Genomic DNA, 24,930 nt, shown 5'->3' on the forward strand with positions numbered 1-24,930 from the left:
TCTTCAAGTAGAGTATCTATATGCCTTTGGCTGCCTAGCAATAAACTTTGACAACTATAGGCATTTTCTTCTGCAGTCATGGAAGTTCTAGAAGGGGTAGATTTGATCACACTAAGTTTCTGATCAAACATTTCTTCCCTCAAGTTTTTGTAAGCTTTAATTCTCATCAAAAGTTCCTCTAGTTCCTTTCTTAGGCATGATTTCTTCACAAGACAAAAAGATTAATGCCTTCCTTTAAAACGCTTTGCCAAGATACTTCAAAGTTTTGCTTAGGCATCTCTTCGAACGCTCAAATTAGCCACATCAATTTGAAGAGTTGGTTTAAACTATTTCAGGCAGAAAATGAGTCAGAAAGATTTTTGTAAAAGTTCTACAAAATGAAAATTGGACTTGATTTCTGTAATTTTTCATTTTCCTGGTTTTATGAATTTTTCATGTGTCAAATCAATTTGTTCCCTGACGGAAATATAAAGAACATATGTATTTTAATGACATGTATTCTAATAAACTACAAAACAATGTTTCAAAAAATTTTTAAAAAACTGGTAATTTTACCACATTTGCCTAACAGAAAATTGCTTTAAAAAATGGTAACACAGTTCTACCATGTTTGGAGGGAAATTTTCAGGCCACTACCAGTTTAAAATATGGTTTGCTCTTCTAATGGGGCCAAATAGCAAGAAGAAATTCTCCACAGACTATTTCTAAACCCTCATCATAAGTGGCCCAGTAGCATTAAGAAAGCCTAAGAGTACCATTTAGTTAGTATCCTTTACACATGCTCCCTTGTGTAAATAAGTATATAACTTAAGTCAGTGAACATATTGGAAATTTTTCTGTCATTGTTTCCTGTTGGTTATGAAACACTGTAGAAACAAACGTTGTTTAAATACTCTACCCAGTGAAGAATGCTATTTTCGGTATAACAGCGCCATTGAAGTACTTCCTGCCCTTAATAAGTTAGTGATAGGTTAAACACACACTCGATAATAGTTCTTTTCTGAGTCAAAATAACAAGAAAGTTAACTGTGCAGTTCAGGCTCGCTAGCAGTTTATCTTACTAAATAAAAATGTGTTGTGTTCCCTTGAAATGAAAGAAAAGTCTTAGATAAATGTGCCTAGAAGTCAACAGGAGATAGAATCAATCTGTATTTCGGAAAAGTGAAGGAGGGAGGGGAGTGAAAAAATCCTTTTTTTTTTTTCCCTTAAAGTAAGTCATTCTGACTTTGATCTAAATTTAGGTAATGCATACTTCCTGTGGTAACCTTTCTTTTCAAGCTGCAACGTTTTTGATGTTAAAATTGCTCTGAAGCAGTATTTTTGGGGTGGGGTTTTAAATGGGAATGGATAGAAGGTAAAACCAGGAACTGGGTTTCATTAAGAAAAAAATACTGTGTGTGTGTCTGTGTGTATGTCTGTATGTGTCCATTCAAAATGACAGATTAGTGCAGATAATACTCTGTGCTTTAAGTTCCCAAAGTGAGACAGTTTTGATTTAAAAAATGTTCTTATAAATACCAATTAGAAACTGCAAGTGACTCAAGGACTTAAAAAAACCTTCACCTTTGTTAGTTTCTTGTATGAAGTTAATGTAATCACATAGCTAAATATAAAAATGCCAAACAGCACCCCCCTTCCCAGGGCCCTGGGTCCCTAGGGCCTCAGTCCAGGGATAGAAATAAATTCTGTTCCTGGAGGGAGGGCCCAACCATTTAGCCAAGGTGGACCTCGTGAGTCACCATCTTGCCCTGTAGCGTGTGTCAAGAAACCTGAGTGACAGTATCTGTGCCTGCCACTCAGAACTGCCACTAGCCCTGTGTATTCTAATCTAGTAAACCTCGAAAGATTAAAACGTCTGCAGCTGTCAGTATGGTGTGACACAACACTGTATTCAAGATATGGTTGTTAAGTTTCTGCTGAGTCCCCACGTAATGATCTCATATCATCACAGAGTAGCCGGTGTTGAGAACTCTGCACCAACAGCTAAGTTTAAGCAGCCATCACCAAAGGGGTTTACACGACGATGCAGTTTCCCTCCTGAAGGGCACGAAGCCCTCACGGAATGGTAGTGGTGGGCCAGACATGAGAGTGCAAGATGGACAGAAAGCTCCGTGCTCAGGACCCAGAAGGAGCCCGCTGTCAGAGCCAAGTGTGGCCTCAGCCCCGTGCGGGGGCCCATCAAGCCTCTCCACCCTAGAGCCGCCCCCTGGCTCAGCCTCCACCTACGAGGTCCCCAGGTGACGGCCAGGGGTGCTAACCTCTCCTCTCCCCATGCACACCTGAACCAGCGACACCTAAAATGTCCACTTGCAAAACAAGTTTCAAAGCCAAGTCAGTGAACCATTTTAAGTCAAGAGGTTTGGGCAGCTTCTTCACTTCGAACCCACCATGACTGAAGGCAGTGCTCCTGACATCGTTAACCCAGCCAGTTGCTGATTCCCCAGAAAGCCCCTTAAGCCAAGCCATTATTGTCAGTAATGACTCTTTTTTTTTTCATTTTTTTTTTAACATAAACAAAAATATTAGACTGTCGGCATTTTCCCTGTGATGTCACTACTTCAGCGTGTCATCAAGGATGACTTTGAATATTATTTTAGCTATCCTGGATTTTTTCCCCAGGGAATTTGTTTTTCAAGTAAGAACAACACCACCTACTATTTCAGTTTTGCACTTATTTTGATATTTGGTGGCTCAGTTACACCAAGACCCAGGACAATTCTACCTCTCCTCTCCTCTTTATTTCCCCTTAAATAAGTTTTTACCGATGGCCTAAGAAATTCTTCAGCATCAAGCGTAAGTCCTGGCCAAGAATAAAGAGAGGTAGAATGACTTTCACTAAGTTTGAAAACCAGCCAGACTCTGATCTTAAAAAGAGAGAAAGGTAAGTAAGAAATCATTTACTTAAGTCTACCCTGACCAAACCCAGTTTCAAGGAAGTGATTGTTTCCAAGTGAGGTGTCTTCTGATACCAGGGGTTGGTAAACCCCAGCTGACCTATGTGCGAAACGCTATTTCTGTATGGCCCATGAGCTAAGAAGGGATTGACAGTTATTAATAATTGAAAAAATTTTCAAAAGAAGAGTATCTTGTGACACATGAAAATTGTGTAAAATTCAAGCATCAGTGCCTGTCGATAAAGTTTGACTGGAACACAGCACACTCACTTGTTCCCCTAACATCTAAGATTGCTTTTGTAGCCCTCCAGTGGCAGAGCTGAATAGCTGTGTTACAGAGTGTGTGGCCAGAAATATTACCATTTGGCTCTTCACAAAATAAAAGTCAGCATCTGCTCTATTCTCTGCCAGCAAAGGTCCATATAGTCAAAGCTATGGGTTTTCCAGTAGTCATGTATGGATGTGAGAGGTGGACCATAAAGAGGGACCACCAAAGAATTGATGCTTCTGTATTATGGTGCTGGAGAAGACTCTTGAAGAGTCCCCTGGACTGCAAGGAGATCAAACCAGTCAATCCTAAGGGAAATCAACCCCAAATATTCACTGGAAGGACTGATGCTGAAGCTAAAGCTCCAAGACTTTGGCCACTTGATGCAAAGAGCTGACTCACTGGAAAGACTCTGATGCTGGGAAAGACTGAGGGCAGGAGGAGAAGAGGGCAGCAGAGGATGAGATGGTTGGATGGCATTATGACTCAATGGACATGAGTTTGAGCAAACTCTGGGAAATAGTGAAGGACAGGGAAGCCTGGTGTGCTGCAGTCTGTTGGGTCTCAAAGCATTGGAGATGACTTAGCAACTGAACAACGACGATTCCATTTTTTGCTAAGTAAGAGTGTTTGGAACTTGTGGCCTCAGTGAGAATTACCTCTGTTTCAAAGCAAGAACCACCAAAGAGGAGGCTTATTTTCATCTAGTCCCCTGAGGCCTCAGCAGGCCCCTTGTGGAGAAATCCCTGATGGCTATGAATCAGTACCCTTGGGAGAACACCCGACAAACCTTACCTGGTCACTGGGCTCGAAGCTCATGTCCTCCTTCTCAGTTTTCATAGCTATTAATTTCGTGTTGCTGGCAGGGTCCGTCTTACTGTCCAGTCGCTCAAGCTTGGGGGTGATTTCTGGTAAACCGATATCTTTAGTATCGTCTTTATCGAGCAGATAGCGAAGTAGTGCATTCTCTTTCTTCTTGGGGCTCACTGGCTCCTGCTTGATGGTTGCCTCGGACCCAGGAGCTGTGCTGCTGGTCTCCTGGCTCAGCTCCTTGCCCGTGGCTTCCGCTGTCAGCTTTGCCAAGTCCACAGGGGAGCTGCTGTCCTGCAGGAGTCTGTGCAAAATCTTATGCTTCTCCTTGAGCGAAGTCCCATGTGTCGACCCGGGGCCTGGCAAGCTGCCTGTGGAGTCCTTGTTGGTGTCCGACAGAGAGCTGGGCAGCGGCGAGGGCTCTATCTGGTCGGATTTGGTGGTCAGCAGCTGCAGGAGTTTGGTCTGCCCCTTGCTGTCGAGGAGTCGGCTCTGCCCGTCGGGTCTCTCACTGCTCCCAGTCGGAGGCAGGCTGGCCTCGCTGGGATCCTTCGGCTCCCCGGGGTGGCAGCTGCTCTCTGCTGGCCCGGTTGGCCCTTCTGGGGGCTCCCCGTAAAGTCCAAAACAGTCTTTGGAGTCTAAGCTCCCCATCTTGCTGAGCTGGGGGGGATTCATATTCACTGGGGAGTTTTGCAGATTGCCCATTTTGAGGTCCGGGGAGGCCAACGACGACCCCAGTGAGACCCCGTGCCCCTCGCTGAGGGCCTGCAGCGCGTTGAGGGAACTGTTGGTGTAGCTATGGCTATTTCCTGTGCTGCTGCAAACTCCCACGGGGGAATGCAAGCTTCCTGCGGGGGAGAACTGACTGGGAGGGATTCGAGGGCTTCCGGCCACCCCGGGGCTCATGCGATGCCTTGGCGAGAGCATGGAGCTGGGCTGTCCTGGATTCAGGCCCGGGCTGCTTTGTGAGGGGCTGTTCATTTTGAGTGCATAGTTACTACCCTGAGGAGTGGTTGCCTGCATGCTCGACACGTGGTTCATTCCCCCGGAACCACCGAACCTGCCCATGGGCATGCCCATCTGTTCTTTTGGGCCGTTCATGGGGAAGTTTATATTGCTACTGAGGGTCATGTCCTGACCAGGGTTCCCGCTGCACATGGCCGGGTGGGCAGGGCTGCTAGAGCTAATTGGATTCAATGGCTTCCCCATCGCTTGTCCAGTCAGATCCGGATTCATTACACATACATTCTGCTCTCTGTAAGATGAGGAAAGACATATAAGATAAAAGGGAAGATACTGAGCAAGTTGTTATTAATTTTCAAAGATGAGATTGCTTCATTTCTTTAAAAGAACGGACAACGTGGAAGGAAAAGAAAGATAATACTTTGATGAAACCATCTGCAATTACGGGCAAGATTGAACATGCAGCATTCAGGACCAAGAGGGATGTTTTCCAGTCCATTCATTAAGACGTCTGTGGTTTTACAGAGGGAGTTTGTGTTTAAATTTGACTACTACCATATTGACATCGTAGTTGCTAGACAAGACATTAGCAGGGTTCCAATTACATACTATACCTTGCTCATTAACCGGTATATTATCATGAATAACTGAGAGCTTGTACTGTCTGAAAGAAATGACCCAAGCAAGCATAGCTGTCTTCAATTATTTGCCAGAGATTACAATTCCTAACAAGAGACCCATCTGTGAGCCTGGAGCTTGATGTGGGCTACTTGGCTCAAGATGAATAGTAAACCTTAAGAGGGAAAAAAAAAAAACCCCGCCCCAACTATTCGAAACTCTCCAAGTTTTCAAGCCAACAAAGTTACCCAAAGTGTTGGGAATTCGGTTACCTGTTTAACAGGTCCCCCGCCTGGGTTCCCCTAGAAGGCCAAGTGAGCGCCTCTCAGACCACATGCGAGGAGTTGCAGATCATCCTTACTCTGGGATCTTAGTCCCTAACTCGCAGGCCACCCCACTTCACGCCTGCACTCAGGGCAGCTTTCTAAGCTAGACGATTTTCCAAGCCCTGTGAGCTTCAATTTACAGCTTGGCAGTCACTCGTGAGTTACCAAATGCGTTCACAAATCCAAACAAAACAGGTTTCACAAATTGTCAAACATCAGCTTTCAGTTAGGGAGGAGCAATCTGGCCCATCTGTAATCACTTTCAGATTGTTTCAGTTCGAGGTCGGATTTATTAAGAGTTGGCAAACAGGGCCGCTTGATTTTAATTTCTAAATAACAAAGTACATAATTGAGAAGTGTAATAAAAGGGAACTCTAGAGCAACTTTATATATCTGCTGATAGTACCTCATAAAGTTTTATACAGCACACACATAAATATTTACATAACTTGAAATGCAATCATTTCCCTATATTTGTGCTCTAAAACAAGATGGTTTATGATAGTTACTTTAAAAATCAACATTCAATTTTCCTCACTTTTATTTTTTGGGAAAATGTTTACTACCTTTCAATTTAAAGTCTAATGCAAAAGGTTAATTTAAAGCTGAGAATAACAATCTAAAATACTCCTTTCTAAGTATATGTATATTTGAAAGTTTAAAATCTAAACACATGGGAGCAGAAGTCATTCTGTATTCCTGCCCTCCATGTGTCACTGCTGGGGACGGATCTGTTTTCCTTAAAGTTAGTGTGAGCTTGTGTTCTAGTTAGGTTTTAAAATTCACTAGTATTGGGAATTCCCCGGTGGTCCAGTGGTTAGGACTCCCAAGTTTTCACTGGCGAGGGCCTGGGTTCGATCCCTGGTCAGGGAACTAAGATCCCACAAGGTGCATGGCTCGGCCAAGAAAATTAAATAAATAAATAAATAAAATAAAATATATTAGTCTTAAGGCTAAAGTTCAAAGTGTAGCCTTAATTTGAATTTCAGCATCAGAAGTTGTCTTTTAGCCAACAGTTTACTTATTTTTCTCTTTTTTTTGATGTGGACCATTTTAAAAGTCGTTATTGGATTTGCTACAACATTACTTCTGTTTCTGTTTTGGTTCTTCAGCCATGAGGCATGTGGGATCTTAGTTTCCTAAACAGGGACCGAACCAACCCTACCCTCTGCACTGGAAGTCTTAAAACCACTGGACCACCAGGGAAGTCCCAATAACAAATCAATTTATATTTACATGACTGGGGCTGGTCAACAGAAATGTCTACCCAAGCTGACAAGCTCTGGGATAAAATCTACTTTTAGACCTTGGCCTCCTGAGCTGGGCAGGGGAGATGGTGTGTCAGAAAGAGGCTTACCTGTGCAGCACATGCAAAGATATCACAAGCTGAGGTTCGTTAGTAGTCTGAGATCGGATGAGCTTGCTCTTCGTTTGGGCAGCCACGAGGGTGCCGTCAGACAAGGAAAAACGGTAGATCTGACTGAATGCCAATCCCTGTCTCAGCACTGCAGGCGAGCAAGGAAGCAGATGCATGGTTAGAAACAAAACTGGGGGTGGGGGCGGGACCAGACATAATAACAGTAATCAGCTTGGTTAAGTTTAATATTTTCCTCCCAGCAGGTTGAAGAGAGTTGTAAGTAATACTTTATGACAGAACATTATCCATTATCCATTTTTAAAAGCATATTTATTTTTCTCTCATGATGCCAATAATTTCAGTATACTGGGTTTTCTTCCCCCCAAATGAAGTTTTGATCCCCCAACTATGTTCTTTTAAAAATCTTCAGTATCATGGTAAGATAGAGTATAAATAATTTATTAGCTCAAAACAAGTTTTGCAATGATTTGTCTGAAACATTAGGAAATAATATGGTGTTATAAACAGGATTACCTCTAAAGGGTACAATGTGCCTTTAATTTCTCTTTAAATCAATACAATAGTAAATATTATGTAAAACTTATGACACTGAATATATCCTCTGAATATTCATCTTGAAGTTACAAACTATTTAATCCATTATATCATATTACCATTCCCCAATTTTGTTTCTCAGTGTGTAAGACATATTATTTCTGTGGTCAGGACAACAGGAAGTAAAACATAAACAACCAGAGGGATCTTTTTCGGAGAAAAAAGAAGGCTAAATGGAAAACGGAAATAATAAAAGCACAACTCTGAGTGACGTGGAATTAGTTTAACATCTGGATAATGACATCAGTTATTTCCATTTTCAGGACTACAGCAGAAAATATAACACTAGGTTAAAATAATTTCTCTCAAAATTTCAGATTTTTCTTTAAAACAACTGCATTTTAAAGCTGTCAAATACTGCATATTAAAAAAAAGAACACTTGATTCGGCCACATGGTTTAGTTATCTTACCTCCTAAACCATTTTAAGACGACTGCCATTTTTTTACCACATAATCCTCAGCACAAATTTTGTGGGTGGAATAGTCAGTCCCAAAGTGACCAAGTACATTCATCATTCCACAAAATTACCGAAAGACACACACACACACACAGACACAACAGAGGCAGGTGCTGACATACAACGAGGATTCAGACTTTTTGGTAAAATTTCACTTTGAGCAATTTCCCTGGTAAACCCCCTCCGCAGTTCCAGGTAGGGACACACAGTATTTAGGTATCACTTTCTGCCACCAACTGTTGCATGATTCCTCTGAAGTGGCAGTACTGGAAACAAATTATTGTACACATGTGCGTCTGGCTTTCCATACTCAGATGCCAGCCAACGGCAGCAGGAATACCATTTTTATAATAGGACTCGTATTTCCAGTGGCTTATAATTTCAGAATTTTATCCGAACTTGGCAGTGATCCTTTGAGATTTTCCATTACCGTTTGTCTACATCAAGAACTTCCGCTGAGCAGATTTATGTCAGCAAGCTCCTAAATGCATTTAGGAAGCGCCTCCATGTAAACAAAGTCTTCTGGTAGATTTTTATTCAATACTAATGATTACCTGCAATCCGACTTATTTCATACACTTGGATGAAATGTATTTTATACGTGGCAGAGTCTCCTTTCAGTGGGTCCCCTCTGTTTAAACCTAGTGCTGTGCCTAGGACATATGTGCAAACCCTTGTGTAAGGAATCAGGAAGCCACAGGATTAAACATGGGGCATCGCTATTCAGAGCCCCAGGACACTGAACACGGTTGCTGGGGGATTTCTTATTCTTCATTACTGTTCTTTTTATTTTAAACCAGATCTACTGAAATGACAAGTAAGTTATTTATTTCTGTCAAATGTGGCATCTTTACTTCCTCTTTTTCTTTCCCACTTAAAGAAAAATGCTGGAAGACACAAATGGTTGGATTTAGTGCTTATTTCTAAGAAATGTGGATGAAGAAGATAAAAAGGATAAACAGGATGAGAAAAAATAAGGGTTATTTACCATGACTTATATTTTTTCATAAGCAATCTTAAAAGCATCAACTTTTTAACATACAAACACTATTGATAAATGCCAGAGTTTCAAACTGTGGTGCTGGAGAAGACTCTTGAGAGTCCCTTGGACTGCAAGGGGATCCAACCAGTCAATCCTAAAGGAAATCAGTCCTGAATATTCACTGGAAGGACTGATGCTGAAGCTCCAAAACTTTTTGGCTACCTGATGCATAGAGCCGACTCATTAGAAAAGACCCTGATGATGGGAAAGACTGAGGGCAGGAGGAGAAGGAGGCAACAGAGGGTGAGATGGCTGGATGGCATCACTGACTCAATGGACAAGAGTTTGAGCAAACTCCAGGAGATAGTGTAGGACAGGGAAGGCCAGTGTACTGTTGTTCACGAGGTCTCAAAGAGTCGGACATGACTTAGCAACTGAACAGCAACAACAGAGTCATGGATGCACCTTAAATAGCAGATGACAAACTAAAACTGCATTTTCAATACTGAGTTATAAATTTTTTCTGCAAATACGGAGACAATTTGCCAAGTCCAGTTACAAAGCACAGGGCCCCGTCCCTCAAAGGCAGCGTGGCTCCGATGGAATCCATGCTGGTAACCAAGTGCCCCCACCAGGACACGTGGGGCCCATGAGAGAAGGGTCAGAAGACTGGAAATGAAAAGTATCTCCCTCCACGATGGAGTCCGCAGTAAGCGCTAAAGGATTTTTTTTTTCTTTGTTCTTGCCAATTCAGCAAAAGACCAGAATGCACTTGAGAAAAAGTGATGCTGCAGAACAGCAGTGGGAGCAGTCGGTGGAACGATGGCAAGACGACCCTCAGGTCCCTCCAGGGCTCACACTTTCTAATTGAAGGCTCCCAGGTCCGTGTCACCTGCGTCAGTTCCCCATCGACAGCATGGGGGGCAAACATCCACGTCCCTGGGTGGACTGTGGGGATCGAGCAGCCCACAGAAAGGGGGCTGATGCCAGGCAGAGGCCAGGTGCTCAGAGAGGGCTGCTATTATTACTGAAAGACGACTCTGACACTGTGGGCTTAGCTCCAGGTGTCCTATTAACCAACTGTATGACCCCAGACAAGTCACTTCATCTCTTTCTAGAAGTGATGTCTCTTTCTAGACTTCATCTGGAAGGTGGTGGTAGGCCTCAGGATCCCACTGTCACCTCTACCAGGAATTCACCTGTTCTTGCAAATTTCCTTTCATTCTTATTTTCACAGTATCCTTATGATTCAGGTGGTTTTTTTTTTTTTGCTATTAGAGGGGACCTGAGAGCACCGTCTTACATGTTTAGAAGCCGGAGCACTGAAGAAAATGATCTCGTTCCCTTTCATCTGCCTTTGTGAGAGGTTATCATCCTCAATTTGACTTCCCTCATCACACTCTTAGCCCTACAGTTCCTCCTATTCAGTTTCCCTTTAGATAGCGACAGTCCTGGGCAAGAGTCACCAGATCTAAGCCCCCAGGGTGGGTTCAGGAATCACTGCTGCAGATGGCGCGCTTATGAGAAGGGCTAAGTCAGCAAGACGAACTTCAAGAAGAGTATCACTAAGAGACCATTACCTTCGTGATGATGCCTCTTTGCGTAAGACACAGCCTCGCCTTCGTGCTGCGCGTGGAACTTCTGGATGCACCTCCTCACCAGGTCCTCCCAGCCTGGCTTCATGGCGGCCCGCATGGTGCTGGTGTCCAGGGACGTGATCTTGCCTAGTAAACAACAGCGAGCATTTGACCTACGCACTCATCTATTCTTTAGAGAAATAATTAGATCTTAAAAAGATAAAAATTGATTTCTTTAGGAATAGGTAGTGTAAGTGCGTGGACCAGGAGGGTAGAAGGTGAGAAGAAGTGTCCCCCCACTCCCCTCCCCACCTTCAGCTTCTGCCCCAGCAGCAGCTGCTATGCTCAGCTCCTTTATCAGCTTCTAGACCCATTCCTTGCGCTGACAAACACGTAAGTATTCTAGAATGATTTCTTTGCCCTTCTCTGCTGAGAAAATTTACCTTGGAGATCTTGGCGAGTAGTGAAACTTTCTGATGAGGGAAGAGCTGGTCTCTCCTTCATGGGAACTCTTCTAGCCACACAAATCAAGCAGGACTGCAAATCTTCAATCACATACATTGATGGTTATCATAGGAGCCTTTCGTAGTGTTTCAAACAAAATCAAATGCACTTATGACAGCACAACCTTGTAGGTCAGTAAGGGAGAGAGCAACGAGACGCTATGTACCTCTGGTCCTCATCTGGAGTGGGAAGCAGCTGGGGGAGGTTGAGCTATGGGGAGCTGAGGATAAACTGCTGAAGCCACAAGACACGTGATGCAAGCTCATCTGCCATACTACAGTTGACCATCTGAAACCATCTCCCCAGTGGTGCAAATGAATGGAACCCTTATTAACTGGCTGATAGCAACAACCTGCTGAATTCTTAATAAAGCCTACAAATGATGACAACTGAAACTGTCAAGGGTTTTCTCTTTGAGTTTTAGGTTCATTAAGATATCGGAAAACTAGATATACCTTATCCTGAACTATGCTGATGCTCCTACAATGGCAATATGCAATTTATTTATTTATTTATTTTTGAAGTAAAGCATGATACTTTTATTAATACTTTAAAAGATAAGGAAAGACCTTTGTAGAATAATACAAGAACAAGAAGTCATAGGAGAGAGCCAAAGCAAAAGATTAGCTATGAAACTTATCGTTGTTGGTTAGTTGCTAAGTTGTGTCCCACTCTTTCGCTACTCCATGGACTGCAGCCCACTGGGGTCCTCTGTCCATGGGATTTTCTTGGCAAGAAGACTGGAGTGGGTTGCCATTTCCTCCTCCAGGCAATATGCAATTTAAAACAAAGTATATAAACAGAGTCTAGACTCTGATTCAGAGAACAAATCCTAGAAAATGCAGTGTGTCTCAAGTTTAGTTTCTTGGCCATGGCTAGGATTTCACACAACTGATGCTAAGCATTTATTCCTTACCCTACTTCAACTGTTTTATGTGTCTGTGTTCACTTCTGGAGATCAGAAAGGACGTATTTTATCTTGTAACATGCAGAGCACACTGCAAGCCCTTTCAATTTCAAAAGTGCTGGACAAAAGGTTGATTAAAAAAAAGCTTCTTCATATCTTATATCACTGATTTATGATTTTAAATTTGGGAAAGAATGTTTTTAAACATATTCAATAGTAGTGCGTATCACAAAAATAAATGAAATCCTCATCTTCAACATAATAAAAGCTAAATTTTTGAGCAGTTACTATGAGATAGACATCTTTCTAGCTGCTTTATAGGCTACTGATTCATTTAATCCTCTTAACAACTCTATGAGGCAGGCACTTGCATTATCTCCACTTAACAGAGGAGAAGCCAAAGCATGAAGTTTCGGTAACTTGCCCAACATCACAAAATTTTGGGGAAGCGAGGACTTGAACATGAGTGCACCATGGCTCAGAAACCCTACTCTTATTGTTATACTATGTAAACATTCGGAATCAGATTTTAAATGGACAAACATGTTGACATATACAGCACAAAACCATAAATTAGCTCAGCTATAGAATATGGCTTTAGAATATTACAGATGAATTAGCAGCACTTACTCTGTTGCATACAGGAGAATAAAACAGCTTGACATTCCATCTCTACGTAAAAATTTACCTTTGAAAACTATGTATCATCTGTGACAGCTCAATTACTTCCTTTCCAATAAAATTTAAATTAAAAATTACTTACATATTTTTTGAAAAGGGCATTAAATATCTATGCCAATCATGGTCCAGGCATGCTCATTTAATCCTTATTACACTGTGATACTGGAATTGTTGATTTCATGGGTTAAGAGACTACCTGGGTGTTCAGAGAGGTTGAGAAGCTTGCCCACAGTCAGCGCTGGTTCGCAGCTGATGCAGGAGCTGGCCTGTCTGATTACAAGGCCTGCAGTGTTTCCACGGACTGATGGGCCTCGGCTCTTTCCCTTCAGCTACACACACAGGAGGCCATATTCAGCACTGTCCCATATCATAGAGAGCGACAGTCTCAGAGGTGTAGAGCAAGCTCCTCAGAAGGCATAGGCGTGGACACTATATCAGTATCTCTTTAAAGGGAAGCACCTAAGAGCTTACAGTTTGGAACTCTTCTCCCTCTCCCGCTCCCATCTCCATCCTCTCTTATTCTGGATGCAGCATCCATAGACAGACCACAGAAAATTCATTAATCCCTTGCAAGTATACAACAGATGTTCTTTGTATTGTGGGTATTTTCCAAGGTGTGGCTTGGACCTTGCTGCAGATGTTCAGAGATACATAGGATCCCTGAGAGGTTCAATACTAGTGGAATTGCTCTGGCAGGGTAGCTACTAGCCACACGGCGGGTATTTAAATGAAGACTTAACAAAACAGACAATTTGGTCCCCAGTTGCATTACTGACATTTCAGATTCTCAACAGCTACCTGCGGCTAGCAGTGGTTGGGCTGGACATTGAAGATACATAACACTGCCATCATCACAGAAAATTCTATTGGATAGTGCTGTTTTAAAGACTTGATAATTAAATTGATCACAAGAATTGTTAAGTAGGTAAAAAGAACAAAGGAACTGCCTCTAAATTTTCCTTTGTGTGGCCTCTAGTTTCAGATTTAAGTGTGAAAGAAGTAGCACAGGAATGCATGATATTAACGTATCTTAGAGAAGTGGCCCCTACCTTCTCCTTCTTCTTTGATGGACTTTGGTTGAGAGACAGCAAAGCACTGCATAGTTTCATATTTCTGATGTGCTTCCTGGTTATCATGACCTTCCTCTTCTGACTCAGGTAAAGGTTTTACCAGCATCCGACAGTTGAAAGTATGGCTGTTCCGCCTGGGAGGTTCGCCGGACCAAGCTCCCCCGTTCACTGAGCAAAAGGCAAGAGCAACCCAACAGGGTAAACAAACTAGCATTAGACTGGCTTCTGCCAAGTTATCAAAACGGTGTAGGAAACACGCAGTGATTTTACTTTTATATAGTGTTTACACTTTTCTAAGTAACTTCAAAATCTATAGGGGAAGAATGACTGGGTGAATTCTTGGGAAACTTCGTGGGAATCTCAAATGTCTTTCATACTGCTTACTCTTCATCCAGACTCTTTCCCTTCAAGTTCAGGCCCTGATTTCTAACCAGCTCCCTCTTACCCATCCAGCTGGACCTTTCATGTTGCTGAGCACAAGATCTGCCCCCACCACTGTCCATACCCGGTCCCACATGGACCTGTCTCTGCACCTGCTACCTCATCTAAAAGGTGAGGACTTCTCCATGTCTCCTACCCACATGTACTCCTGCTCCAAGGCTTGAGGTCCGCTAGTTATGTAACCAGCAACTCTAGGCATCTCACACTGCTGCTTCTTACTGATCCCTCTTCCCTAAAACTTCACCAAAATTTTAGGAGTATCATCTGTAATTGGGCTGTATCCTTTTTTCCTTCATGTATATTTCTTCATTAAGACTGAAATAATCTTGAGAATACACTGCTAATGTCATTTATTCCTTTTCAATGAAATACTACTATACTGTATCTTCTATTTTCTTATCAATACTTAGGAATTTAATACCAATATATTAAACATATATATTAATTCAAGACAAAGATGATGGATGAGAAGAAAGACATCTCTTTTTTTTTAATTTTTGAGATGCATTAGAGAAACCAAAAAGAGAAATAAAAAAGGGCTAGTCATAAGATAAGCAAAGCACTCTCAAAAGTCACTAGCTAGAAAACATCTGAAAGACCAGTTAGGTCCCACAATGCTAACACCACAGACACTGGGCTGCAGAGGCTGAAAGAAGGAAACAAATCCTGGAGAGAAAAAGGAAATACCAAGTTAACTGCAAGAAACTGCTTTACTGAAGGAACCACAGCTAGCTTTATATAGACATCTGAAAAGTTTATTTTACCGTCAGTATTCTTAAAAGCTTATTTACATAAAGGAGACTACATAGAATAATCAAAGAAAAAAAGACCTCTTATTAACTCAGGTTAATAATAATTTGAAAGTATAAAAAAAATACAATATAAAGTCAGGCAGAGAGCTCTTTAGACAAGTGAATAATAATAGTGAATTAACAAGTACAGGTCCTTTGATGAAATCATAACATTACTGAAGAGATTTGAAAATACTAGCTATTTGAAATAAGAAATCCCATTTTCTTATTCATTTACTAGAGAATATAATAAAAGGATCTCACATTTTGTATTACTGTTGCAGTCACTTTAAACAAAGGGTTATCCTATTAAAAGAAAAGCTAGCCATAATGGAATGTGAAAGGACCTTTTCCTATTTACTGTGGTGACAATGAGACCAGCTAGTATAAACAGTTTTAAGAAAAGGAACAAAAATATTTGCTAACTCAGGACTTGACTTTATTCTCTACTAAAATATGCACCTCTTTTTAGCCATGAAGATGTTCTTAGCATCATCAGCTTAAGTGAGAATATTAAAAAAGAGCACTGAGTGAGTGGGAACAGTTATGCTCCCCAAGCAGCCATTGAGGTGGGCCCATGCAGTGAATCACCCACTTTAAAATATGGCCCTTTATGATCATGGACACTTTGGGGCAGCATCTCCAGGTCAAGATGAGGAGGGCAGGAAGGGGCAGCAGTGGGTGGGGAAGGAGGCAGTGCGTGGCCAGGTTCCCTGCAGAGCCACTGGAGGGTCTGTGAAGCCAAAGAGCCCATTTCGGGCTCCCAGGCTGAGAGCATCCGAACCGCAACACGCCACTTGTTCCTTCACATTTTATTTTTAGAACGTTGTATACACCCACATCATACTCTTCACAAGCCGGGACTCAAAATAAACTCAATCTCAAGCTTCTCGTGACCTTCTACTTCTTAAGTGGTCATGGAGAAAAAGGACAAAACAGAGTCGGCTGGCACTGGATAGGGTGGGAGGCAATTGGGCACTGTCTTGAAAAAACCCACCAAACAAACCCCATGAAAATAGTTGCCATATGACTGCTTTCCATACGAAGTCCTTTCACTTACTTTAAATATAGGGTCAAAACGATCATTCATAGACCAATATCTACAGATGGCCTTTTCTCCATGACTTCTAAGCGTAAAAAATTTAACACAAGCATCTCTTAAAACAGTTACTGTTATCCCCGACAGACGTAAGAGAGTTCTGTTTCACCTCCTGCTGGCCAAGACGACGTGCGTGTGGGGGCGGGGGTGGTGTGGGGTGGTGAGGAGAGACCCGGAGGACATTCATTTACCTATGGACTTTGGCAGCAGGTTTTTGACGAATTCGGTGTGGTCCCCAACGTGCAGAACGCTATAGACACTTTTGTTCATCAGCTCTTCCTGGTTATACCTTAGGTACTGTGTCACATTCTCTGAAACAAACACAACGTTGCCTTCCAGGTTCACTACAAAGAAGAACCCATCAAGGGCCTACGGGAAGAGGCACAAACTGTGTTAGAAAGACTGCAGCGGAAGGTCACGTGCAACTGTTAAGAAGGGAACGGTCCTTTTAAGAGAAACATGATGCACTCATGGAGAAGAAAAGAGATCTCTCTCCCCCCTCTCTTCGCATTCAGAAACAACGAACACATTTTTCTTGGTGAGATGATTCCATCTTAGAAAGTGGGACAGAGCCTACATCAGGATTTCTTGTCATAAACTAAATGACAAACACTCACCCTGTTACTTTATCAGGAGATAATTACTGCCACGTTAAGAGTATGCAGGCATTTATCTATATTTTCTGAATGAGATGGATGTACTCCACAAGGCGGAGAACAACTCGTATGTTACTGATCCAGTTCAGAGCTATTACTTTCCTTTGGTATAATTACTCGTGGAATACAATCCGAGGGAGAAGTTACTGATAATTTCCCACAGTTTAAGGATAAATGTCAAGGGAAAAAAAATCAGAAAATTTTGCTAAGCTGCCAAGTCTTAAATGAAAATAATTGAAAATGATCTCAGACCTTTTGAAGCAACATCAATCCCTTATTGTCTGGTGTCAGTGGGGGAAGGTTCTGGGAAGTGTGTCTCTGATGTGACAAACCTGTCTTCCTGGGGACCTCAGGCTGAGACTACACAGGGCCTTGGGGTTTAAGTTTCTAACACTGAGGGAAAGAAAGTTAACTAATTGTGCCTGGCTGTATTTCTTTACTCTCCAAGTTGTTAAGACATAGGTTCCTAAATCACTGGAGAGCAGGAGCATTTTTCCTGTGATGGGTGCATGGTTCACTTTGCTATCGTTCCGAAACAGATTAGGGAAGGAGACGAAGGGCGGAGGATCATTTCAGGACATGATAGTAGATATCGACACATTTACTGAGCCTTAAACACACTGTGTCATTTTTACTTTTTTATTTTTTTGGCCGTGCTGTGCAGCTTGTGGAATTTTAGTTCCCTGACCAGTGAGCAAACCTGGGGCCCTTTGCAGTGAGAGCGCAGGGTCCTAACCATTGGATTGTGAGGGAATTTACCACTGTGTCATTTTAACATTCACAATCCTGGAAGGAATGTTCTCCCTTTGCCAATTTACAGAAGAAGGAAAAACTGAGACTCAAAGAGGGTAAGTGATTTGCCCAAGCTCTTGCAACCAGAGCTGGGATGCAAATCCGGGTGGACTGACTCCAAAGCTTGTGCTTTGATTCCCAGGAGGCACAGAGCTCTCCCCCAGCGTTGACCCAGAGCGCCTTCTTGTCACGGTCGCCTGGACAATGCAAAGTCTGGGCGCTCAGTGAGTTTCTCTTAGTTCTGCCTCCTTTCCCTTTTTGATCTGCATTTGTCAGAGCTGTTTTATGGATCAGGGAGCGATTAGGGCTGGATGAGGCTTGATAGTGACCAGGCATTCCTTGGATCAGGGCCAAGGGGTCCACCCAGTTCATGCCAGTTTCTTCAGGCTGTGTATTTCTAGTTTTTCACATGGATGTTTCATGGACACACCAATATAACAATGTGCATGAATGGGGCATAGTGTTTTACTTTTTCCTCTAGTTTGCTTTTTCCTTAAGTTATTATTTAACAGGCTCTTATTCTGTGAGCTTTCTTTGAAATATTTCATCTTTAATTCTATTTTCATGACAAAACTATGCACTGTCTCAAATTAGAACTGACCATAAGGCAACAATGAAAAGTTCTTAAAATATATACATATATGTATGTATGTGTATATATATACACATGTATATGTATACACACACACACGTATATACATATATACAGACACCATTTTGTTTTAAGCTCTTCTTAAATGTTCGCTGTGATGTTCCCATTGGTGTGCAAGCCAAAGCAAGATTGTGTAAATAGCTTTCCATGATAGGTTGGCACCAACTGTTGGAAACCTTGTGTAAGTGTGTGCGCATGTGTATATGGGGTATGTAGGGAGGGAGGTCAAGAAGTAAATCAGTTGATTAGTTATGTACTAAGTGTTCTTTTAAACTCACAGCTTTAAACATACCTTGAACAGGGATTGTCATGATAATATTATCTATGGGTCACTTTTGGATGTGCATGTGGCTTCCTACTGCTTTATACAATGGTAAAGATATAGTGGAAAGATGAAATTCATTCACCTTTTAAAACTATTTGTTTTCTTAAAGCTCACTATGATATGCTCTGATGAAAAAAAAAACTGACATTTAGTTTTGTTGCCTAGCAACTACTATGCTATGATGTAAGTATGAGTGTGCATCTATGCCTAGAATGGCTCAATGAGAGCAAGTTTTCTCTGTTTAAATTATTACATGTTAACAGGGAAAAGATGCAAATTCAAACCTTAAGTCTCTAGATTCAAAGCATTACCTCTCACATATTTAGCACTGAAGTCCTGCTATACAGGTGTTTGCTCAATGCACTGAATTCTCAGAAGACTATTTTGCAACAGTGAAAATGTGGATTTGATCTTATGAGATAAGATTCGTTGACATCTAGCAATCTGATTTCTGCAATTAATGAGCTTGCTCTCAAAGAGTTTGAGTCATAGCCTTGTGATTACTGCCAGCATCTCTTTTTAGAAGCCTTGAAAATCTTCCCAAGAGCTTCCACCCTACTTTAAGTCACCCCCAATGTAAGTAATAAACACAGGTATATGGGATTTTCCTAACTGTAATAATTACAATTCCCCATCATTTCCAAATGAATTTTGTTTCCAGTTCTTTCATCGAATTCTAAGAGTCCGCCTAGTTAAGGGTTTTCTCAGCTGCTTCTAAGAACCAAGTAGGAAGCAGCACTCTCTGGCCTTCCAGTGCCTTGTCAGCTCTGGAAAATCAGGTTAAGTGTGTTTTTGCTTTTTCTCTAAAAATTGTTATTACATGTTTTCAAGCCAGTGATAAAAGAGAAATAAGCAGGGCCCAACATAGGGTCCTTTAAAGTCTTTTGGCCAGCAGGGTAGCCCCAAGGGTTGAATTTTGTCGTCTCTAAAAATAAAGACTGGGTCAGACAATCTTTACATTTTTTTCTGTGTCTCCCTAGCCCCATTATACAGTAGATTTTCACAGAATTAGACTTTCTAAAAATAAAAATCATCTTATGCGCCAACTGGTTATCTTTGCTTTAAAAATCCTAATTTCTTCTGTATGTGCGGTGGCTGCCAGTGAAGCAATTCTACAACGGCAATGCTGCAAACCTTCTGGCCATGTGATAATTTTCAATCTCATCATATCATCAGCAGAGTAAATTATCCTGAGAACTGACATAATTTATGTCTCAGGGCTCCTCTGCTTCTTGTTATATATTCACTGACATTTCCTCCCCCTCATCTTACCATAGCCTACATCCAGAATTTTAATTTTGGAATAGGTACAGCAAAGAATTTGATGCTTAATACTGTACTGGGTTAATAAAATAAGAAAGTGGGACTTAACAAATTCTAGATAGTAGTCTGGTCAGGAAGATTCCTAAAGTTAATAAAGAAATGGCAGTTAATCAAGAGGAGGAGATATATGCAATCTCACAGCTGATTCACACTGTTGTACAGCAGAAATGAACACAACACTGTAAAACAATTACATATTATACTCCAATTAAAAAAAAGTTGGCCCCTCTCAAAAAGAAATGGCAGTTAAGGCCACCCATTGCAGTGATGCTTATCTTAAAAGTTCTGAATATTACTTCAATTTTTGTCTTTATGAAACCAATAATCTAGATTCATGTAGCATAAATAAAAAGTGTAAACCTCTATTTGGTCCTCAAATTTTAGCCTGTACACATAAGTATCTGTACTTGCACAGGTGAAAATCTAAGAATTCTGGCAACATTTCAAAACACAATATATCACAGAATTTAACAGGACTTCTGAAAATGAGTGCTTATGAAATGAATGCTCAACTAGCACTTAAAGTTGGTCAAATTTATATTCTAATCTAGTTATAATTTAATTCTACATTATCAGTTTGAAAGGTATGTAAGCTGGAACCAGGAGTAAATTTTAGATACATATTAGTGAGCTCAAGAGGTCAGTAGTACTTCCATCTTAAGAGTGAAAAGTAAATGTGGATTAGCCTTAAATTATATTCACTTAAAAATGAATTTTGGTTTTTTTTTTAAACTATTTATTTGAGATTGGAGTTTAGCTAGTTAACGATGCTGTGATAAGTTTCAGGTGGACAGCCAAGGGACTCAGCCATACGTATACATGTGTCCGTTCTCTCCCTCAAATTCCCCTCCATGCAGGCTGTCACATAACATTGAGTAGAGTTCCCTGTGCTATACAGTAGGACCTTATTGGTGGTCCATTTTAAATAGAGCAGCATTCACTGAAAGATTAAACAGAATACTGGGAAGATCAACAGCAGGGTGAAATACCTCCAGCATCATTGGCCCCAGCGCATCCTTGTCAATGACCCCCTGCCCCGTGGACGATACATCTGACTTCTGCACTTCATCGATGTTGGCAGCTGCTGCTTTCTCTGCAACAAACACGAGTGTGAATTAACCAGTGTGCTATTTCAAGGACAGAGTGACACAAGAACATTTTTATTGTTATGACTTAAAAAAAAAAATCTTCAGCAGGATCAGATCAGACTGTAAAGAGTTAGAGAACATCCCTGCTGCCATGGCACAGGAGAAACTGCTGGAAGTGGGAGCTAGAACATTAACTTTTCACCTCCAGGACCTGTGGCTCAGAGCCCCTTTTAGGCTGCCGATAAAATGAGTTTAGAGGTTTCATGCCAGTCCCCAGCAAGCATTTTTTTTTTTTTTTAAAGACTGCAAAACTGTTATATGCTGCAGCACAATTAGGGCTTTCTGCAGACTCCCCATGCAGGTATGACTGACCGGGAGCCTGTAGTTCAGGCTTCAGGAGAGAAATCAGAGATATGTCTGAAGGAATAAAAATGAGTCCTGACCACTGTTGCTGCTTCCACAAGATGCTCCTGTGGCTTTTGGACTGTCCCACCTCTTGTCACCTTCTCATTTAGAATAACCAGAAAGACTGGCCCCTGTCTGGAGGAAGGTGCTTAACGACATGAGGCAGAGAGTGAGACACCCTATCAGGCACTCGGAGAATTTCGATGGCAGCCCTTTCATCTAGTTCAGAGATGCGTAGCCTGGGCTCCTGGACTCAAATGGGCAAAGCAACTTCCCACCAGGCCTGGGAAGACATTCCGTCATGGAAAAGGCTCGTGGAAGAAACAGATGCACAGTCATCAATGTATATGCAAATAGGTTATTTCGAGAATACCAGGAAAAGTTTAAAGCATAACAAGATACATCTCAACAATTTGCTAGAAAACAACACAACACAATGTGCCAATTATTTGTCCTGGAATAAATTATAGCCTTGTTTACACTGCATGTTATCACTGTAATTAAATGCAAGTCAAGAAAACTGTGAGGATGAGATGGTTGGATGGCATCACCGACTCAATGCACATGAGTTTGAGCAGACTCTGGGAGACAGTGAAGGACATGAAGGATAGGGAAGCCTGGTGTGCTGCAGTCCATGGGGTCACAAAGAGTCGGACACGACTGAGAGACTGAACCACAAAGGAAACTGTAAATCAATTCAGTACTCAGAATCAACTTGCTTTCATGAACTTAGCAGGCCCTGCTTCTTTTTTTTTTGTAACAGAAGATTTTACACAGTATTTGTGAAAGCCTGTAAAGCTTAATTTGTACCTGGGAGCCTATAGAAAATAATTAGGAATTATGCAGGCCCTCTAAATCTTGGTGAAAATCTTCCACATGCATATGTATCAGTGGAAAAGGGAAGAGGGCCTGTGTAGTTCAAGTCTCAGCTCAGCCACTAGTACAAGTCAGAGCATGTCACTTCAACTTTTGGAGGCCTCAGTTCCTGCCTTCTTGCTTCATGGGCTGTGACAGGAGTAAATGGGATATGTAAAACACACTTTAAAAACCAGAAAGTAAGGGCCTTCCCTAGTGTTCCAGTGTTTAAGACTCCGAGCCTCCCATGCAGGGGGTATGGGTTCAATTCCTGGCTGGGGAATTAAGATCCCACCTGTCGTGCAGCACAGCTAAAAACAAGGAAAAACAAAACAAAAAACCCATAAAGTAGCTTACAAATACAACTTACTACTAGCATATCTGTCTTTATTAGCTGCTCCTGACTGAGTTCCAAAGGCAGAGGTTAGAAGCAGGGAGTATCTGTTTTCTCAGTGACTCTGCGACATTCCTGATTCACCTGCTTAGATCTGAATAATTGTGACCGGCTATAAATAGAGCTGTGACTTGTCTAATAGCCTTTATAACTCAGCATGTGAGGATGTGCTAGTCCTCCCTTCATCTTTCCTTGCTGCCCTCCCCAGCTGTCGACTGTAGGTCCCTCGCCCTAGCTGCTGGCTTGGTCTCAGCCCAGTGCTTCAGTCATTCTCACCTGGGGCAGGCGGGATCTCAGGCACTCCTCTTCCCCCTTCCCCATTTTTCCCAGAAATTTTTTCATTGCCAAATAACCCCCAAGTAAATACATGTTGGGGCATACTCCCCCCACCCCCAGTTCACTCTGAGAAGCTGTATATTTCTCTTCAGTTTCTGCTCCCTTCCCCACATCAGTCCAGGGACAGGACAGCCACCGTCAGCTGCTGCTTCACCTACTTTTCCTCTGATTTAGCAGCCCTGCCCTGTGAAGTCTCTGCAGGTTTAGGCCTAAAGGATCCCTGAGTTTCATGACTACTGAATCGCAAAAGTCATGTAATAGATATTATAAATGTCTGTGCATTCCCTTTTATTTACTTTTTGTCTTCAATGCGGTGGCATTCAGGTGTAGGAGTGTTAAAACTGTGCAGACTGAGTAATCCTCAGCCTCATTTTAGGGCAAAATAATACAAAATGACAATGTTTCTGATAATCCATTTCCAAGTCCTTTGGTAAAAAAAACCTGAAGAACAGTTGATATACAATATTAATTCAGTTTCTGGTGTGCAATAAAGTGATTCAACATTTTAATACATCATAGTCCACTTCAAGTTGTTATAAAACATTGCCAATAATCCTTGAATTATATATTACCTCCGTGTATCTTTATTTCCCAAGTCTTTCAGAGACAATCAATATACTTTGTGAGATATTTACATTTTGAGGATCTGATTATCATGCTGAAGACCCCAAAGTTTCCTGAATCCATTCAGTATTTTGTGGAATTAAAAAATTCAAACTTGGAAAAACTCAATCATGCAGGTTCCTAAACAGTGACAGACTTTCAGACTGGAGTATTCCAAATGTTCTAGCAATTTGTTCAGGCACTGAATTTTTGATGCTTATCAGAAAATACAGAGCATGAGATTATCATTTTCTTTCATCTTTAGGAATCTACAGATCATAATTTAGGTTAAGGGCCTAAAATTTAATGTAAGAGATGATTCAGAGGGGGCAAAACATGTGTTTTGGATCTACTGGAAAGCCTGGATATAAAATAATTATCACCCTAAAAAACTGCAGTCATCAACCATGTCATTCTTTCCCTCTTTCTAACATTCACCTGATACATTTCTGGAAGGAGAAAAGCAGCAGTGAACAGGCGCTCACAGAGAATGCAGGGCTGGCATGAGGAAAACCGGCCAGGAATGCTGTCCATGTGTCTTGGTGTCCTGCTATGTGTTCAGTCATGCTCGCGGTCCAGGTGGGATGAAGGGTCCTTGTGGGATGAGAGGATATATCTTGCTGGGGGCAGGGGGTAGGGGGCATCTACTGAGTCAAATGAGAACTTAGGGCTGTACAGTGAGGAACTAACTTTAAATTCAAAAAAGAGATTTTTTTTTTTTTAAAAAAAAAAAAAAGGCTGGACAGAGATGAAAATACTTCACATCCCCTGTAGTGGTGTTGGATTCTGTGGGTTACGTGAGTGCATGGCAAAAGCAACGGATGTGTGGCATCTGTTCCGGGGGAAATCTCAGCCTGGCCTCTGAAACCAGTGTTCAGGAATGATGGCCAACAATTTGTCTAAGCTGGAATTTTAGGAATCCCGGACTCAGGAGGAAAACAACAAAAAATTTCCCAAGGTCAATCTGAAATTATGTTAGTGTGCAGGCAAAGAAAATTCCAGATGAGGCCACTGAGTATCTGCAAGAGAACTTTTAAAATGTTCAATGTTCACACAATGCCATTCATATATTTACTCAGAGAATGGGAACTGTTCACTACTCATAGAATAAGTAAATAAGAAAAAAAGGGTAAAGAATG

At 41.6% G+C, this 24,930-nt stretch overlaps 1 protein-coding gene across 11 annotated transcripts in view; it reads right to left on the bottom strand.

The window, feature by feature from the left end:
• NCOA2 (nuclear receptor coactivator 2) overlaps positions 1-24,930 on the bottom strand; it is a 284,225-nt gene that overhangs the window by 38,577 nt on the left and 220,718 nt on the right. For all 11 annotated transcript variants that reach the window (XM_043879374.1, XM_043879380.1, XM_043879370.1 and 8 more), the window contains 7 exons: positions 21,100-21,203; positions 16,554-16,731; positions 14,011-14,199; positions 11,313-11,414; positions 10,873-11,016; positions 7,237-7,384; positions 3,958-5,227 (listed from right to left, as the gene is read on the bottom strand). In XM_043879374.1, coding sequence (XP_043735309.1) covers positions 3,958-5,227; positions 7,237-7,384; positions 10,873-11,016; positions 11,313-11,414; positions 14,011-14,199; positions 16,554-16,731; positions 21,100-21,203 — 2,135 coding nt within the window. The remainder of the gene's footprint in view (positions 1-3,957; positions 5,228-7,236; positions 7,385-10,872; positions 11,017-11,312; positions 11,415-14,010; positions 14,200-16,553; positions 16,732-21,099; positions 21,204-24,930) is intronic.

Source organism: Cervus elaphus, chromosome 21, assembly GCF_910594005.1.
Source record: "Cervus elaphus chromosome 21, mCerEla1.1, whole genome shotgun sequence".
Lineage (NCBI taxonomy): Eukaryota > Metazoa > Chordata > Mammalia > Artiodactyla > Cervidae > Cervus > Cervus elaphus.